Consider the following 20,560-nt stretch of genomic DNA (forward strand, 5'->3'; position numbering starts at 1 on the left):
TAAATATCAATGGAAGAATATCCTTGGGTGAGAATTCACTGCAGCTGTATATACCACGAGGAGCAGACACTCCGACCAGCAGGTTAGCAGCCTTCCCTGTTGTCTTTTCTACCCCTCGGATGTGCTCTAACCTGCTGGTCGGAGTGTCTGCTCCTCGTGGTCAGTGTGCGTCACAGCAACCGGTCAAACAGTCAGACTCGTAGCATATTAGGCTTTTATATATGTAGATAACATATGTCACTCCTGTTTGTTTTCCTTTTTATTGAATTTATTAGTTAACAAAATTATATAGGTTTTAGTTGCACAATTCCACAACACATTATCTGTACATTGTATCATGTGTTTACCACCCCAAGTCAAGTCTCCTTCCAAATACCGTTTATCCCCCTGGCATCACCATACTCTTATCCATAGCCATGAGTTTTTTCTCTTTTTGTTTTTTTCTCAATCTTTCAACGCCCCTCCCCCCGCAGCCCTTCAAACTCACCCACTCCCCTGCTCTCTATCTATGAATCTGTCTCTGTTTTGCTTGTTAGTTCATTTTGTTCATTAGTTTCCACATATGAGTGAAATCATATGGTACCTCTCTTTCTCTGACTGGTTCTTTTTTTTTATGGTTTCTAGGTCCTTTTGTGTGTTTCTATCTCTTTATTGTGGTTCTCACTGAGTTCATTCATTTTTCCCTAGGTTTCTTGAGCATCCTTACAGCCATTGTTTTGAATTCTATATGTGGTAGATCGCTTGCCTCCATTTCATTTAGTTATTTTTCTGGAGCTTTCTCATGTTCTTTCATTTGGGGCATGTTTCTTTGGCTCCTCATTTTGGCTGTCTCTCTGTATTTGTTTCTGTGTATTACGTAGATCTGCTATGCCTCCCAGTCTTGGTATGGTGGCCTTTTTTAGTAGGTATTCTGTGGGGCTTGGTGACACAATCTCTCCCTTGTCACCTGAGCTAGGTGCTTCAGGCATGTCTCTTGTTTGGCTTATGTGAGCCTTCCTGTTGCAGTTGAGTCTTGAGTGCTATTGGCCTATCTAGATGGTGTTGATTCTCAGTCTAGCTGACTATGAGGATCAGTCTTGACCATAGTGTACGAGTTGCTGTCTGGAGGCTAACCCCACAAGGCACAATTCACCCCAGCTGGGTCTGGTGCCTGCTGACCTCTCCCTTCGGTTGTGCCACTTATGGACTAATTTGGTCATTCTCTGATGTGTGTTGGTTCTGGGGCCTCTTGTGAGGGACTCTAGTGCAGGTCAATGTCAGGCGCTGCCAATGACCAGCCCTGGGTCACCAGTTTGGAGCTCCAAAGCAATCCAGTTTGTGGCTGCCTCTGTGGGGCCTGGGTACATGGTAGGGACCAAGCTGTGTTTTAAGCCTGGCTACTACCAGCACCATGCCTGGGGGCGGGTGAGCAAAAGGCCCAAGACACACACTGCCTCCTGGTTGCCTACCAGGCTCAGTCACTGAAAATGCCTCTGGTGGTACTCGAGTTGTGTCAGGTAGGTTCTTAGTGAATCACCAGGTAGGGGCAAGTAGGATTCATCGAGTTTCTAGGTCTGAGGCCATTCAACAAAAGCCTCAGTGTACACCAAGGCCAACCACCACCTGCCTGGGAGCAGCAGATCTGTGTGGTGGGCGGGGCCTCAGGGAGTCGTCAGGGTGAGGACAGCAGAATTCATCAGATGAACACAGACCAAAATATGGGTGTGTGGAGGGAGGGCTCTGCACAGGGTCGGTGGTGGCTCTGGTCAGCGTGTGAGGGAAACATGGCCCTTGCCCTAGAGTCACACAACTCCATCCTTCCCTGTTGTCTTTTCTACCCCTCGGATGTGCTCAGATCTTCTTGAGAGCTCCCCAAAGAAGTCTGCGCTGCTGCCAGGCTGGCCACAGACAGCCAGCTCCTATGCAGGGCGTGAGCTCAGCCGTGTAGAGCCACAGGAAGTCAGGTGGGTGAGGCCAGTGCACTCCCCAGGCTGACAGCATGGAGAACAGTGGACCCAGGAAAGACGGTGTCTGTGGATGGTGTCAGGAGGGATTTAGTACAGCTGTCCCTTCAGCTCTCTTCCCTAATGCACACAACCCAGTTTGCCCCTGCATGACTCCAGTCCTCTTCCTTCCACTGGAACCCTTTAAGAGGGTGCTTGGATTTCTAGCAGACTCCTATCTCTCCCTGGTGGTCGGAATTGCCACTGATTTTCACAGCCAAATCTTATTTGGGCTCCTCTTCCTGGCTCTGGTGCTCTGGGCTGGGGATTCCAATATGGGGTTGAAAACCCTTCCTCCTAAGGAAGGACCTTTGCAACTAAGAGATCCCTCCAGACTTTCATCTGCCACCTGTGGGTGTGGGGACAGCCGTTTTCACATCTCGGCCCTTCCTACCAGTCTCTTCTGTAAATCCTTGATTATAAAGTCTTCTCTTCCACTAGTCTTCAGTTGGTTTTTCAGGATGATGGTTCTATGATTTATTGTAATTCCGGTTCAGTCCTGGGAGGAGGTGAGTAGTTTCCATCTACTTCACTGCCCTTATCTCAGCTGAATATCGTCAGTTACCTGTGTTTCTCTGTAGATAATGGTTTTCAGACAAATAGCTCCTGATTTTTTTGTTGCCCACTTAATTTTTAACCTATGACTCAGTATTGAATTCCAGGTGTGATCTCACCAGGCAGGTACAGAATGACTGTTGTCCCTTTATCTGGGTTCATCTATCAATGTGGCCCCAGATTATAATAATATTGTAACTGTAGTTAGCATTAATATAGCACATAGCTATATTTATCATAATAGCTATCACACTATTAGCTAAAAGTATATATTCATGCCAACTAAAAACCTTAGGTATTTTTCACATGATCATCCATCAATATGTTCTACCATCCTGCCTGCTACCACATTTATGGCATTTTGGGGTCTATGTGCAGGACTTTCTGTTTGTCTCATATACTCCTCTTGGTTTTGGTTTTGGTCTTGTCTTGACAAACAATTACGGTTAACTGCAATTGGATGAGGCAGAATGAGAGGAGCTGAGAGTTAGAATTAGACCCACTAAACTAAAGGAGGGAAGGCCTGACGAGTTGTATAATCAAGACCCAGGTCCTCAGAGGAAGTCGAATCCATATAATACGATGTTCAGCGCGGATGCAGGGAGAAACTGGTGCTCCAGTCCGGCAGTTAAAATCAGGTGTCATAGGTGCCCTAACAGGTGGGAGATCAAGAAGGTGTGGGGCTCAGGATCAGATGATAAGGAGCATGTTGGAGCTGACCAGCAAAAGAGAGCACACTGATTAACAGGTAGCAGAGCATCTGTAATGGAATTCTGGGGTTCGAGGCAGGATGCCGGTCTCTAGAAGGGGGACGAATGAGCCAAAAAAAAAAAAGGCCTCCTTGGGGGTGCTACCAGTACTAGGATATCTAGAAAGAGAAACTCAGACCTAGGAAAGATGCTGAGACTTCAGATTCAAGAAAGTATAAGAGAAGCCCATGGACATAGGTTAGAACTGAACCACCAGCAAAAGATAACCATGCCCACTGTGGGGTGTTTTTTTTTCTTCTTTTTTCTTGCCAAATATACTACTAGGTTCAAAATGTCCTTTTATCTATCTTGCTCTGTGCCCTCTTACAGGAGGTCTGGATTTTACTAATTAACAATTTTTAAAATAAGTGATTTAAAAATATTTTTAAATGACTTAACGTTTTATGTAACGTCTCTTTCTGAACTTTACATAAACCATTTATATAAGGAACATTGAGTACTTTTAAAGAAACTGAAAAATCCACCTTGTTTTTCTGATGGCAAAAATAATTTAAGAATAGATTATTCCCTTAGTCATTTATTCTATTAGTATTTTGGCATGGAAACGTTAAACAGGAGAGTCTCTATAGTAGAATATTGGCTCTGACTGAATTTTTATTCCCAATCCTTTTTTAAGCCATTACTATTGTTTGTCAGCTTTTAAGTCTTCTAAGTTGGACATGAATTTCAGTTACATCGCAAGAGCTGGGGGTGGAGGGCGGGGGCGGGGGGTGGTGGGGAGGAACGAATGCATTAAATTACGTTTTGTTTTGAACATAGAATTGGCAGATCACGCTAGAATTTTCGGAAGGGGTAATTTTATAAGGCAGTGCTTGCTCAAAAGAGGTTCTTCTTAGCGACTGAAACACAACTCTTAGGCTGAAGCGACTGCTCCAGGCGTGGGGGACAGGGCGTGGGACAGAGCTTACTCCAACCGTTCCTGGGAGGGTGTCAAGTGTAGCTAGGAACAAGTAGCATAAGAACAAGTTGTCCCAGTGTTGATTGAAGAAAATCCGGTTTTTAATAGCTCAGCATGGAGTCAAAATGCAGGAGGAAATGAGATTGTTGCTTCACATCCTGCCCCAGTGGGTTATCACCAAACAGCATCTCACCTAAGGCACTTTAAAGCGCACATTATCTAGTGAAACCAGGTGACTTCTATATTCCCTGATCAGTCCTGCCTTCAAGGGTTTGCCCCTGAACTAAATCCCACTTAGGATATGTGTATATGAGCGTTAGCATTAAATGCTTATTTTGGGTACTTTTACCTCAGCCCTTTTCCTTTTATTTTTCTCTTCCAGTTTCTGTATTCCTCCTACAAGGGAAAGTCATGATCACACTAACGGAGCTAAAATGTTTAGCAGACGCCCAATCATCTTATCACATCCTAAAACCGTGGTGGGACGTCTTCTGGTATTACATCACCCTGGTCATGCTGCTGGTGGCCGTGCTGGCGGGCGCGCTGCAGCTGACGCAGAGCCGGGTTCTGTGCTGCCTTCCGTGTAAGGTGGAATTCGACAGTCACTGCACCGTGCCGTGGCACCTCCTGAGAGCCAGCGTGAACGCATCCTCCGACCTTGGGCCGCCGCTTCCGTTCCCCCTCCAAATCCAGAATGGCCTCCACCGCCAGCAGTACTCCTACATCGACGCCGTCTGTTACGAGAAGCAGCTCCACTGGTTCGCGAAGTTCTTCCCCTACCTGGTGCTCTTGCACACGCTCATCTTCGCAGCCTGCAGCAACTTTTGGCTTCACTACCCCAGCACGAGTTCCAGGCTCGAGCACTTTGTGGCCATCCTGCACAAGTGCTTCGATTCTCCGTGGACCACCCGCGCCCTGTCGGAAACAGTGGCCGAGCAGTCAGTGAGGCCCCTGACGCTCTCCAAGTCCAAGGTCCTGCTTTCATCCTCAGGGTGTTCGGCGGATGCGGATGCCAATAAGCAGTCACTGTCCTACCCGCAGGCCGGCATGGAGTCCGCTGGCATAGAAAGCCCGACTTCCAGCGTCCTGGACAAGAAGGAGGGCGAGCAGGCCAAAGCCATCTTCGAAAAAGTGAAAAGGTTCCGCATGCACGTGGAGCAGAAGGACATCATTTACAGAGTGTATCTGAAGCAGATAATAGTCAAAGTCATTCTGTTTGTCTTCATCATCAGTTACGTTCCCTATTTTTTAACCTACATCACTCTTGAAATTGACTGTTCAATCGACGTGCAGGCTTTCACAGGATATAAGCGTTACCAGTGCGTCTACTCCTTGGCAGAAATATTTAAGGTCCTGGCTTCCTTCTATGTCATTCTGGTTATACTTTATGGCTTCACCTCCTCCTACAGCTTGTGGTGGATGCTGAGGAGCTCCCTCAAGCAATATTCCTTTGAGGCGTTGAGAGAAAAAAGCAACTACAGCGACATACCGGATGTCAAGAACGACTTTGCCTTCATCCTCCATCTGGCCGACCAGTACGATCCTCTTTATTCCAAACGCTTCTCCATATTCCTGTCGGAGGTCAGTGAGAACAAACTGAAGCAGATCAACCTCAATAACGAATGGACGGTGGAGAAACTGAAAAGCAAGCTGGTGAAAAACGCCCAGGACAAGGTAGAACTGCATCTCTTTATGCTAAACGGTCTTCCAGACAATATTTTTGAGCTGACTGAAATCGAAGTGCTCAGCCTGGAGCTGATTCCTGAGGTCAAGCTGCCCCCTACCGTCTCCCAGCTGGTCAACCTCAAGGAGCTTCATGTGTACCATTCGTCTCTGGTGGTAGACCATCCTGCCCTGGCCTTTCTAGAGGAGAATTTAAAAGTTCTCCGCCTGAAATTTACTGAAATGGGGAAAATTCCACGCTGGGTATTTCACCTGAAGAATCTCAAGGAACTTTATCTGTCGGGCTGTGTTCTCCCCGAGCAGCTGAGTACCACGCAATCGGAGGGATTTCAGGACTTAAAAAACCTGAGGACCCTCTACTTGAAGAGCAGCCTGCCCCGGATCCCACAAGTCATTACCGACCTCCTGCCTTTCCTGCAGAAACTGTCCCTCAATAACGAGGGAAGCAAACTGGTTGTGTTGAACAACCTGAAAAAAATGGTCAATCTGAAAAGCCTAGAGCTGCTCAGCTGTGACCTTGAACGCATTCCACACTCCATTTTCAGCCTGAACAATCTGCATGAGTTAGACCTAAAAGAAAACAACCTTAAAACTGTGGAGGAGATCATCAGCTTTCAGCATCTCCAGAATCTTTCTTGCTTAAAATTGTGGCACAATAGCATTGCTTATATTCCTGCCCAAATTGGGGCATTATCTAATCTAGAGCAGCTGTCTTTGGACCATAATAATATTGAGAATCTACCCCTGCAGCTTTTTCTATGCACTAAACTACATTATTTGGATCTAAGCTATAACCACCTGACCTTCATTCCAGAAGAAATCCAATATTTGAGTAATTTGCAGTACTTTGCTGTGACCAACAACAATGTAAGTAAATTCATTCTTCTCTTTATTTAGTCATTCGAGTGTCTGCTGTTGCAGTGTGTAATGTAGATAGAGAAAATGGACATTAAATCACACTAAGCATCCTCTGAGAACAGCCTGACCACCACTTACTAGACATGTGGCCATGGACAAATTACCAAAACACTGAGCAGCAGTTTTTAAGCTAACTTGCAAGTGTCAGGGAGATTTTATGAAAAACTATATAAGCACTCGGCACAGTTCCTCATATGTAGTAGTTGCTCAACATATGTTTTCTTTATTCTCTTTTCCTATATTTTACATACACATCACAGTTGAAGTATGTTAAACTAATTAGGTATAACAGAACTTACTTTTCATTTTGGAAAGGTCTTAACTACTTAGAAAGTTTCATAAAACTTTTCAGCTTTCCATATCTGTCATAGGAGCAGAAATTTTTGGTAAATATACTGTGATCATGAGTTATTCATAAATCTTTCTTTGTGAGGCGGTAAGACAGATTTGAAATCTACGTGCATGTCTAGAAAGGCAATGCGAAATGAAAGGCCTGGTTCCATAATGCAACACTAGGGCTTCTTGGAAGCTTTTTCCAGCACCCATGCTTTACAGATGAACCATAATTTGCAACAGTAAAGCCAAGCTAAGGAAAACTTAACATCTCTGAAACAAGAAAAAACAAAATAAATGACTAGTTTCCTAGGTTAAAATGTGAAGGAGGAGGAAAAAGAAAAAAAAAAGTCATGCTAGCCAAAAGCAGCAAGAGAGTGATGGTGATGTCCAAAAGGAAAGAAGCGGTGCGGGGCGGTGGGGGGTAGGAGGGGGGGAGGGGGGAAGAGGGCAGGGAAACCTGGAACTCAGGTCTGCCAAGAGAGGAAAGTGGTCTTCCTCTAGTTGGAAATGGGAGCTATTCTATTTTCTTCTATCCCATTCACTAATTTGTTATCTCCTACCAGTGGTCAGCAAACTCATTAGTCAACAGAGCCAAATATCAACAGTACAACGATTGACATTTCTTTTGAGAGCCAAATTTTTTAAACTTAAACTTCTTCTAACGCCACTTCTTCAAAATAAACTCACCCAGGCCGTGGTATTTTGTGGAAGAGCCACACTCAAGGGGCCAAAGAGCCTCATGTGGCTCACGAGCCGCAGTTAGCCGACCACTGTGCTAGACCTTTTATCATTCATATTTCATGCTAAATATAGCTGTGAGCATGGTGTTGGCTAATAAACATATTAATCACCTGGTATTATATTTGAAAACCATGGATTGTTAGAGGAATACCAGAAAGTCAGGGAGTGAGAGCAAAATTCATGGCACAAAATTCATTCACATTTTAATGAGGGCTCTGATTTTTTAGAACTCTTAAGACTTCACACATATGTAAAAGGTTAGAGCCCATTCTTAGATAAGAAATCTTCAGGTCTTAAAGGATAATGAGGTTTTAAAACTCTTTTAGGCTTCACTTAGATTAATAGTGCACTTCAGGATTACCTGAAGGGCTTGTTAAAACATAGATTCCTGGGCCCCACTGCAGGGTTCCCATTTCAGTAGGTCTGGTGTAGGATCCAAGAGTTGGCCGTTATCAAATGTCCAGGTGAAGCTGATACTGTTGATTTTGTGACCATACTTTGAAGTCTATGGGTCTAGAGATTTATCATTAGAGTTGTTAAATTATGCAGTTAACTAATATTAATATTAATATTAATAAAACAAGCAGAAGACTTCTCATCTTTCCCAAAAAGCTGTCCAAAAATTGAATGAACAATTAAAAAGGGAGAGGTGATTTTCTTATTAATAAAACTGTCTAGATATAGATTATCAGTCTCTTGGTAGGAAGGTTGTTAAAAGGAATTAGAGATTCAGGATTCATGTGGAATTTAATTTTAAGGTTCCTTCTAATCTTAATATCATGATTCTATGAGGTAGACCAAAATATCTATAAAAATTAGAAAATAGCCCTAGCCAGTTTGGCTCAGTGGATAGAGCATTAGCCTGCAGACCAAAGGGTCCTGGGTTCGATTCCAATTAAGGGCGCATGCCTGGGTTGTGGAGTTGATCCCCAGAGGGGGGCATGCAAGAGGCAGCCAATCAATGATTCTCTCTCATCATTGATGTTTCTATCTTTCTCTCCCCTCCCTTCCTCTCTAAAATCAATAAAAAATATATATTTTTTTAAAATAAAATAATATATCAAATTCGATGCATAAGTATTTACATATACATATACTCAGAAATGTGAGTTGATTCTTGCATGTTGAATAGAGGTTGGTAAAGATTCCTGAGAGAAGTTTTAAAGATTCTTCTAAGGACTTAAGAAATGTATCAGATTCATAAATGAGGCAATAAATACTAACTCTGGTGTTAAAGACTTTTTTTTGAAAGAACATTGGGTAGCTAATATTATCACTGAAAAGGGTGCAGAATTAAACTTGGAAAACAAGCACCAAGTTAGTTAGATAGCAAAAAGCACCACAGCCAAAATCACAGTACAAAAGCAAAATGGTAGAGATACCGTGCCACCGACCAACCCTGGGCACCGGGGCTGCCCCTGAAAACTCGATTCTGCTGCCACTGCAGCCCTTGCCCTTCCAGCAAATAGGTTCTTAGTGATTTCTGCTTCTTGGTGACACTACCCCAATTCAAAGTCCAAGTCTGAGCATTGACTGGTAGATTATGAATGCTCGTACTCCAGCACCAAGATAAGATAGGGAATTCTCTAGATAGCAAAGCTATTGGGCAGTTCCCCAAATGATAGACATCCAATGGGAGGGCACTCCAGAGTTTCTTCCACAGGATAGTAATGGGGGTCATCCCAAAAGCATTCAACGTTTCTTTTTATCATGCTTTTGCAGCAGGATACTTCAGAGCTTTTAAAATATGAGTATGCATTATGCTTCTCTAAGAGGGAGGTATGGTGTGCAATGTTTGTCAAACTTACTTGAGCAAGACACTTTTTCATGGTAACGCTGAGTTTCGTGGAACATATCCTGAGAACGCTGGAGGCGGGAAATCTAAAAAAGTTAGAGATCATGCACAAAGGATTGCAACAGACATGCCCAGATGTAATAAGAAGTGAGAGCATTTAATAAAGTGGACAGAATGGAGAGTGCCTTGAGGTCTGCAAGTCAAGTTCATGTTTGATTCATTGGAAAGTAGCTGTGGTGAGACTTGAGCTTGAAAGTTCTAGTTAGCTTGAACTGGTAGTTTCAAAGGTGGCTCTGATTATAGTGCATAGAAGATTGGCCCCTGGCCAGAAAGCTCAGTTGATTAAAGTGTCGTCACAATACACCAAGTTTGTGAATTCGATCCCAGGTCAGGGAACATAAAAGATTGTGAGTTCGGTCCCAGGTCAGGGAACATAAAAGAATTAACCAATGAATTCATAAATAAGTGAAATAACAAATCAGTGTTTCTCTCTCTCTCTCTCTCTCTCTCTCTCGTATCATTAAATAAAACTTTTTAAAAAAAAGAAGATTTGGGAGAGGATAGTCAAAAAACAAAACCCCATAAAAAGATTTAATCAGTTATGATTTACAATTAGGAATTCTAAACAAAGAGACAAAGACTCATATCTGAAAGATATGGGAGCCAAATCTAACCACAGCTTGAGCTAAGAATGGTTTTCAATTTTTTAAACGGTTGGGGGTAAAACTCAAAAGAATAATGATATTTTGTCACATAAAAATTATATGAAATTCAAATTTCAGTGTTCATGAATAAATTCCATTGCTCTCATTTGTGGGCCTATATTACAAAAAAATTACATTCAATTGTTATTACTATATTTTGACTTTCATCACTTAAATCTGAATGAATTTTTTTCTCTCTTGTTATATAAGCACCTACATAATTTTCAGTTTTGTCTCGGCCCACAAAACCTAAAATATTTACTATCCAGCCTCTGCTCTAGTCCACTGCCCTCCTTTTACTGATACTGAAACTGAGGCTCATAGTAATTTGAACTGAGGTCTGAAGCTACCTAGTGATGGAACCCAAGTCTTTCAACCCCTATTCTAGAGCTCTTTCTAGTGCATCTTAGATGCATCAGTCCAACTGATGTTAGAACGAAGAGTGGTGTGTGTGGAAGACAGGCGAGGAAGAGGCAGCATCCATCTGTCCCAGTGCTAAAGTGTCATTGGACGCTCATCCATAAGTAACGTGATGGAGAAGCACAAGGAAGGGAGCGAGGGGGGATTGATAGCTTCACTCAAATCTTGTAAACGTAGGTCTTCTGACGTCTACATTTCTGCATTTAAAGCATTTCTTGTATCAACTTAAAGACGTCTAGCCAAAAGGTGAACAATGTGGAAATTCCTCCTCATTTCACACATTAATGTGATATGATGCGGAAGGTCACTTATGTGGCAGGGCTTATTGTTTTTACCATCACTACTTAGAAACGGAAATCTTCAGCTTTGTTTCTTGAAATGATTAGAATTCTGAAGTAAGGTCCCAGCCTCTGCGAAACAGTGGAGTATTTCATTATCAACGTCAGCCATAGATATAGAAAGAGAATCACCCTCCTTCGGATGTCCTGGGGACATTAGTACATTTTGTTGAAAATATTTGGTTGCTAGAGAACTCTAGGATATAGAGTGATATTGTAGCCATTAGTTTTGTTGTTCATTTTATAGTTTATTATATGTATATATTATAGTTTAGTCTATAGAACCTTTCTGTTTATGAACTTTATTACCTCTCTTTTTGAAAAGAAATCAGTGGTCCACCAAGGTAATTCTTTTCTTTCTGGTTCATGTATTATATAGTCTAAGAAAGAATATGCTAAATGAATTCAGTATAAATAAATGCTATACAAAATTTTTATAAATAAAATTCATTGGTCCAGTCAAAAAATGTTTGGTGTTCTTGTAAGCTTCGTGCAAACTATTGTTTAAAGGTGTAAGTAGATTTTTCAAGATGAGCTTGCTGAGTTGAAAGTCGGTCTTGAGTCTCTAACATAGCTGCCCAGCCTCCTTTAGCAAAATTGAATCCCAGTAGATGAGTTAGGGCTTGTGCTTTCACAGGGGGTGCTGATGTTGAGAAAAAGCCCGAGATGGACATTGGCTCTGGGGAAGTGGTTCCACTGACCACAGCCCTGACTCACTGTCACGGCAGCAACACAGACATGTTAACAGCCGGGCCTCAGAGGCTCACTTCCTTTGCCTTGTGAAATCCCTCTCCTGGAAGTCGCTAAAATCACAAAGTCTGAGATTTGGAAGAAGATTGGTGAAAACCTGATAGTGCTGACAGCCCAACAGAAGGAGAGTGGGGGCCATGGCTTCAGGGTATCCACCCACTAGGCAGTCAGTTCCAATGAGCAAGGTTCTTACTGGCATCTGAAAGCGGACCGAAGAAGTGAGATGTGGGTACCCTGATGCACCTCTGGTTAGGGCTCTCTTCATACCACCCAGTACGGACTAATTATTTGTGTAATTGTTTAATATCTTTCTCTCCCGTTAGACCACTGTTTCTCAAATGGGGACGACTTTGTCTCCCAAGAGACATTTGCCTGGAGACATTGTTGGTTGTCACACCTGGGGAGGGGAGTGGCACCAGCATCTTGTAGGTGGAAGCCAGGGATGCTGCTAAACATCCTACAGTGCTTAGGGCACCCACCACACAAAGAATTATCCTATCCAAATGTCAACAGTGCAAGGTTAAGAAACCCTGCGTTAGACTAAGATTCTTAAAGACCCATCTGTTGCCGAGACCGGTTTGGCTCAGTGGATAGAGCGTCGGCCTGCGGACACAAGGGTCCCAGGTTCGATTCCTGTCAAGGGCATGTACCTTGGTTGCGGGCACATCCCCAGTAGGGGGTGTGTGCAAGAGGCAGCTGATGGATGTTTCTCATCGATATTTCTAACTCTCTATCCCTCTCTCTTCCTCTCTGTAAAAAATCAATAAAATATATTTTAAAAAAGACCCATCTGTCATGCTCAGCACTTTATCCCCAACACCTAAGCACAAAAGGAGGCTCTCAGCACCCATTTACAACTGGTTTGCCTAAGTATTGCTTAGGCACCAGCAGGCACTATCCTGAGCATATTGCACAGGACTTAATGTTTCCTCTACCCATGTCTCACTGACTCTACTTCCAGCTGCCAATGTCTCTGAAGGGGTCACATTTCTTCTGTCTCGTCTGTCTCTCTGTCATACTCTGTGTTGAAATCTACATATGCATGGTGCTGCATTTGCATTCTTGAGAAGAGATTGAAATAAAAGGGTAGATGTTTTTTCATTGCTTATACCTAGTATTTGGATGAACAGTGATGAGCTATAGTGAATGTTGGTTTTAGCGAGAGTGGTCGTTTGGTTTATTATCAAGACTCTTCACTACTGAGTGTATGTGTGGGGGATGGAGGGGAGGTGCCAACATAATGAGCATTTATGAATATAGTATGGCAATTCTTTAGTTTGTATAGAACATGTTTATCCTTTTGCGTCTATCCTCCTCCCATGTTTCATGGTAGCAAATATGCCCTGTCCCGACCTGTATCAATATGGGGAGTGTTGTAGAGTAGCGAGGTGTGTGCAGCCCAGCTCTGCTGGGCCCAAACTCACCCTCAGTGGCAGGGTGAGAGTTGAAGGCACTGTGCTTGCTCAACTCTCCTGTGGACCTCTTTCCCCAACAAACACTATCTTATATACACACAGTGGCTCTCGTAGAAATTCACATTCAACCTACCCACCAGATAGGGGAGCGGTTCAGTTGAGTGGCTCCAGGAGTTCACTTAATTGCAGGCTATTTATCATATTTTAAATTATTTCTCTGTGTTACATCATTTAATCGAACCAGCCAGAAAACAGGAAGAAGGGTAAAGAAATACTCATGTGTATGTAGAGGGCAATGAAATATATTATCATACATATCTTCTTGTCTCTGCTTCTGTCGACCTTTTTTTTTTTTTTTTTTTAACAGAATAATGTTTTCAGTCTATACTGTGAAACCCTAAGGAAATAGCCTCATGTCTGTTCTCAGGATGTTTTTGAGGGTGTTGCTTATTACATAAGACAGTAAACTCTTCACAAGGACTCTTGAGAGCAATTGATTTCTGATCTAGGACTCAAGAATAATTATGATTTTCCTGAGTTACTAGCTTGTCTCTCCCCCCCTCCCCTTTTTGGGACAATGAGTATGTAACTGAGTAGGTTTTCTTTGAGAATTGCTTATTAGAATGTTTAGAGCCAAATGTGTTGCCCACCCACATGTAACAAGGGTTTAAAAGTTTATGGCAGCCTCCATTCTGACTCATGTTGGGATGTCCTTGTTTTTCCTTTATATTTTCCATCTACTTCAAATTTATCATCAGTGTTACATGTAAACATCCAGAAATGTTTTTGGAAAAGGGTAGAGGTATACATAAGTAATTGTATTATAACAGGCCATCAAAAACCGGTCTTACTGGCTTCTTTCTTTCCGTTTCCAGATTGAGATGCTACCAGATGGGCTGTTTCAGTGCAAAAAGCTGCAGTGTTTACTTTTGGGGAAAAATAGCCTGATGAGTTTGTCCCCTCACGTGGGTGAGCTGTCGAACCTTACTCATCTGGAGCTCATTGGTAATTACCTGGAAACACTTCCTCCTGAACTGGAAGGGTGTCAGTCCCTAAAACGGAGCTGCCTGATTGTCGAGGAGAACTTGCTCAATACTCTTCCTCCCCCTGTCACAGAACGCTTGCAGACGTGCTTAGATAAATGTTGACCTAAAGAGAAAACTTCTAAAAGTGTGCCCCAGGGCTTTAAATGAGAACTAAAATTTCCTAACTTATAAAGATTTTTTAAATGGGTAATAATTATGACTAACTATAATCAAATGTTTTATTAAAGCGTCTCAGTGTCTAAGTAAACAGGTAAAAAGTGTTAACACTGAAATGAGTTTTGTGAATAATCAATCTTTTACTTAATGACTTGTAAGGGTGGAATGGAGGACATGAAATTATTGAATGTCCACCTTGCAGTTATCACCTTGAAGATTAGATATTCTTCCCTCTCCCTCCCCAGCCCCATTACTTATTTGCACACTTGTTTTAACTGACGTCCTGTTTGGATATTTATCAGCTAGACCATAAACTCATCAATATAAATGTCCTTGATGTACACTTAACACTGTCTTTGATTTATGTTCTTAATTATTTTTAGGCAGGGTGTCTGGTGCTTGGCAGAATTCCTTCTTGGTTTTTTACTTCCTGTCCCAGCTTGATTGAGTCTTCCTTCATCTGGTTTTCTCTTAACAATGATGAACTGAGAAGGTGCCTGCTTTGGGCCTCTGCATAGGACAGGAGCAGGGTACTTAGGACATGTGACCCTTGGGACATCCTGAAAATCCATGTATTCTCCAAGATTTCTTCTTGTGCATCATCAAAGCTTTTTTTTTTATCTGCTCGTGTTTATATTAAATGTAAAACTTAAATATTTTTATTGCATAATCTTGGATTCAAAATCTGTGGGAATAATTTTTGTATGGTACAGAGAACACATGCATTTCTCTAAGAATTTACTATTAACATGCTTGGGGTTTTTTTGGTTTTTGGTGGCTTTTTTTTGCCTGCTTATGATTCTCATGTTTGTGTGTCTCCAAAATGTTTTTGTACTCTGCAACTAATTACTTTTGGATAACAAAAGCCTTGTGTTTCATGCCCTAAAATATGTAAGGGTTTCCTTATAAAAGGATGGCCACATCATCTACCTCTCTCTTCCCTTGTTGCTGTGCTATTATTGTACGGGTACAATTCTTAATAACTTCAGAAACTGTGATGGAGGGGAGAGGTAGAGATTTCAATCTTTAAAACTGACTTCAAAATATCTTGTAGAAATTAAGAGTTAAACCAAAACACTTTACTTTCTTCTCCATCTGCATGATCTGTAGATACGATTATAATGTAAAACACTCAGCCTCTATTCATTGTTTAAGATGAGTTCTCAAAGCTCACAAAGAAATAAACCCATTTAACTGGAATTCATCTCATGCCTCTGGTTAACTTTTCTGGAATACAACTTGCTCTTTTTTTATAAAGAGCTTTTGTGTTTGGCCTTTTACCGTGCGTATTGTAAAATGAAAATCAAAGGACTCATTTTGGGTAAATGTTACATTTTTAATGTGTTTTTCTCTAGGCATTATGATGCCATCTAATTTTGGGTGTGACTATGAAGTAATTGATTAACCGCACCTAGACAAAACTGGAGAACACTATGGGTAAAGAGTACCGTAAACATGGAGTTGTGATGTTTGCTGTTTTTCTTGCTTTGCCCATTCCAAAAAGATGAAAGTGAGTCTTTATAACAAAATGTGGCTTCCCTCTCCTGCCACACACACCTGGACTGAATCTCAGAGAAAGAATTGTTTGCATCAAGTGAATTCGAATAATATTAGCTATAAAAATTATAAAACACCAAAGGCTGCCTAAACCTTATGGTTTATTCTGAATGAGAAGGAATGGTGTAAAAATGTAATTCTTACCAAAACTTGCCTTTAGTCAGAACATTCAAGTTCTCAGGGACCCAGGCATAACTGATGAAACTTTCTTCTAGGACTTCAGAAAACAGATTCTGACTATATCTAGAGTTCTTTTTGTCATTTTCCTATTTTTAATGTGAGTTGATTGTCATTTTCATATTTCACAATAGAATTGTCATGTGTGTGGATCCCGTGTTAGATAGGATTATCTTAAGTTTTGGATGAGAATGAGGTACATGGAGAGGTGTTTAAATGTTCTCAGAACTTAAATGTTTGGGGACAAATAATTAGCCATAATTTATATGAAAATTTTCATCATCTTTTCTAAAGAAGAGTTTTCAAAACAAATTTTAAATTGTTAACATTTTCCTGACAAACTAGTCACTGGTTGTATTCACATGCAAAAGTCATTGGCTAAATCTTCCTTATCACCTCTCTCAATTTCTGGAAGTGAGTTACTATCAGGATTATTAGTGAGTATTGTAAGCTTCTTTCCAAACATAAGGGTGTAGTAACTGGTGCAAACTCTGTTCTCGATGCCATTAAAAAGTTCTCAGATGTCTTTTTTATGTCATCCTTACACACCAGTGTTTAGGTAGCTTTTGAAATGACGTCGCACCAATGCAATGAACTCTGAGACACCAAAGGGGTTTAATGCCACCTTTCCTGCGTGGCTGGAACAGATCACTTTCTGTGTGTTCATATCCATTTAGGGGGAATTTAAGTGGAGAAAGTGAAGTTGGTTCACCTGTAATTTTGAGACTTTAGTTGGCATTTGATTTCCAAGAATGTGCAGTACATTTTCCAAAAAATAAACATGGATGTTATTCAGAACAAAGTTAATGGCATTGGTTCATTTTATTTGCATGCACACACACATAGACACACACACCTACCTATATATGCAAAATGTAACATTAGTCTTGGATATATTTAGTATTTTTTCCCAAAGTTGCAAGAGGATATTTTTTATTTCTCATAATTATGGAGTGTTTTTTTCCTCTTAATTATGTTTTTTTTTTTTTTTTTTAAAACTGACTGCTCAACCTTAGCCTGAGAACCTAAGCAGTTTTAAGCATTTCTGGTAAGATATTGTGTTCCTTTCCTAACCTACATCAGGGTACCTCTATGTGACACATAGATAGTGTGTTTTCATTCTTCATCCTCAGTCTTAATTTCCCCCTGGATGTCACCATATTTCACTGTTACTTAACAAATGTTTGTGTGGAACAGGGTAGAGATCCTCAGAATCTCAGCACTGTACCATACACAGAATGTGTGTGCTGTGGTGAGCTGCAGTGAGCTATTTGCAGACCCTTGTTTGATGGTGAAAATATTTGTTTTTGTTCTTCAAGTGCTTCATGATTCAAATTCTATATGTTTAATTAAAACTGCATAATATTGATGGGTTCAGAAACTATTATAATAAATAATTCTGTGGATTTATAGCTTTATTTCCTTGTATTTTCAATAAAATGCTCTTTCCATCTTTGTTCTCTTATCATTGTCCTATATACATAAGGTATTTTGTTATCTCCCTCCACTCACTCACCTCCTTAAATTTGATCAGCACTTGTACAGTAACAATACCTTTGTGCTAGGGAACTCGCAGTGACACCTGAGGAGAAGCCAGAGCCGATAATCATGCCTAGTTGAGTAGTTCTACTTTTCCCAACCCTGCAGTATTTAGAGCTAATCCAATGGTTCCCCATCTCTCCCAAAAGCATGAGAATATAACTGTAAGTCCGTTTTCAGAAACTGTTTATTGCATCAGAATCTGTGTTTATTTTTTCTGGAAACAAGAGGAAGGCAGATGGGAGAGGGGAGGAGTTATTTTGTACCCTTGTTTGAATTATGACGATACATACATGAAACTTGCAAAATGCCCTAAATATAATTCTCATCTTCAGCCGGATATGAAAGCTGAAGCAGTGAAAAAACTGCAGTCCTATTTAATTGCTTTTTTCCTGTTTCTGGTCCATCACCTCTCTATCCACTGGGAACTATCTATTAAGTTCCTTTGGTAATGTACTACACATTCTCTTAAACTTTTTTTTTTTTACATGAACAATTTCATCACCACGAAAGCATTAACAGAAAATGTAAGCCAAAGCACTGAATTGAGATGGTTTCCAGTTGAACTTAATTATACTCAAGTTTTGCATTTGACTTGTATAATACACTACTGCTGAGAAAAACAATTATGAGTGCCTCCTGCATGTCATATATTATCAACAGAGATGGTGCAATTTAAAAATACAAAGGGGCATAGAATTAGAATGGATGTCTCTGTGCATATATGTGTTGTGTATAATCTTAAATATGTTTAAATATTTTTAAAATTCTTCAAATATTTCACTTTCAGTAAAGTATTGGCCCATCTGAAGTAGAGCCATTTTCTTGTTAGCGTCCCGGAGAAGGCTAGCATTGCTTATTTTATCTTTGTCCCATATTTTGAAACATACATAATCAGCTTTTGCATCTGGCAATAAATTATTAGAAAATGTAAGACTTTGGCTTGAGTTGAATGTTTTCAGCCCTCAGGTTTACCATGAAAATCTGCATTTTAGTGGTAAATCCCTTTGCCTGAGATCCATTAGTTTTGGTACACTTTACTGTTTTTAAAGTACATTTTGTGTAAAAGGAAGATTCAATTTTTATAACAAATGGCAAATAAAAACAGATTAAAAGTTGAAAGAAGTTGACTGTGCTGTTTCTTACCTGTGTCTGTCCGTCAGTGACCAGGTTCCCTCCCTCCTTCCACACTTCCCTGTGCAGCCAGCTGTACCGTTACATAACTCACCAAATGATAGATTTTAGGTTTACACATGAATCTCATAACAGTTTTATGAGTTTTCAAAATAAGCTACAATTGTCACAAAATAGCAAGCCCCTAAAAAGAGCTGGATTGATCCTTGAATGCACAGAGGGGCAGGGGAAGGTGGAACTTGTCACTCTCCTAATAGGTTCATCTTTCCAACAGTGTGCATCCTTGAGGACCTGAGATCACCAACCAGCCCATCTCTCTGCCTCTCTTCTTGGCTCCAGAAAAAAAAAAAAAAAAAAAAAACACACACACAAAGAAATGAGCTGCAAGATGTCATTTTCAGAAGGTTTTGTAAAGGGAGAAAAAATAGAATTATTGGGAAAAATAGACACATAATCATTTGACCTTTATGTTTGTTTTATTTTTAAATCATTATTTTGATCTCTTTCTCTCTCCCCCCACACCTCTCTCCCTCTATTTCAGCTTACACACACACACACACACACACACACACACACACACACACATATAGTGTCAGGAACACATCAGAAAGCTGATACTCAGATCTTTTCTCTGCCGGACAGAACTTGATACATACTGAACCAGATTATGAAGGAAATTTAACTGCTGAAACCTGATGGACATATTTTTTCCTGGAAATGCGGTTCTTCAAGAAGGCTTTCCTCTACCTCCCAAGTGCCTTGGGAATGGGAAATACAGGGTGTCCCCCCAAAATGTATACACATTTTAACAGCTGATAGCTCAGTTTTGAACACTGCCTTTATAATTATTCAAAATGTGTGTATACATTGGCGGGGGCGGGGGGACACCCTATATATTGAGAAAATAAAGCCTGCACCAGACTCAAGGCATGTGCTGACAGCCTGCAGGGCGGTGAGGTGACATGCCCCATGAGCACCATTTAAGTGTGGCTTTGTGTTGTTCTTCAGCATTCACTTCCACATTGCCAAATGGCTTATCACAAACGTGGTGAAGGACCTGCCTGTGCGGGGAGGGGGCGGGTCGGGGGGGCGGGGGGGGAGGCTTTGTGGTGTGGTGCAGGGCACGGTTTGAGTCTGGAGCTTCAGCTTCTGTTGGGCTTCTGCCTCTTTCTCCTCTGGATCCTCTGAAATCCTAGCTTGTCAACTCTGTGCCGCTCACCTCCGAGGTCTGGAGGCCAGCTGTTCATCCAAAGGTGCAAAGTTAAACCTTGGACTCAAGCCCCATGTTTACAGAGGAATATGTAACTATAGGCCAAAGAAGGATCAGAAAAAAGTACGCAGTCCTTTTTAAAATGCAAATCTCTCCTCACCTTGTGTTATCTCATCATCCTCTAGAGTTATAAGTCCTGCCTTCTAAATACCAATGATTCTATAGGACTACCTGTGTGTTACTGAGAGCTTTGCAAATGATTTATGTTAACATAAGAAATATTCAAACTTGTAAAAAAAATAATAACTTGTGAGTTTATTTGAGCCAGACTGTCGACAATTGCTGGGAAGCAGAATCTCAATGAATTAAAATAATATTCCAGGGAATGGCAGTTTTTCACCTTGTTTTATACATTACAGTCAAAAGAGGAGATGTA

At 41.1% G+C, this 20,560-nt stretch overlaps 1 protein-coding gene across 3 annotated transcripts in view; it reads left to right on the top strand.

The window, feature by feature from the left end:
* The window catches only part of LRRC8B (leucine rich repeat containing 8 VRAC subunit B), an 82,452-nt gene extending 63,161 nt beyond the window's left edge, over positions 1-19,291 (top strand). Inside the window, exons 3-5 of one of the 3 annotated variants that reach the window (XM_054721310.1) lie at positions 4,588-6,755; positions 14,181-14,310; positions 14,891-18,099. In XM_054721310.1, coding sequence (XP_054577285.1) covers positions 4,617-6,755; positions 14,181-14,310; positions 14,891-14,955 — 2,334 coding nt within the window. In that variant the 5' untranslated portion in view covers positions 4,588-4,616 and the 3' untranslated portion in view covers positions 14,956-18,099. Of the gene's footprint in view, positions 1-4,587; positions 6,756-14,180; positions 14,856-14,890; positions 18,100-19,188 lie in introns of those variants that run through there. The other 2 variants (XM_054721311.1, XM_008154703.3) reach the window with 2 other exon arrangements.
* The last annotated feature ends 1,269 nt before the right edge of the window (positions 19,292-20,560 follow it).

Source organism: Eptesicus fuscus, chromosome 9 (assembly GCF_027574615.1).
Source record: "Eptesicus fuscus isolate TK198812 chromosome 9, DD_ASM_mEF_20220401, whole genome shotgun sequence".
NCBI lineage: Eukaryota > Metazoa > Chordata > Mammalia > Chiroptera > Vespertilionidae > Eptesicus > Eptesicus fuscus.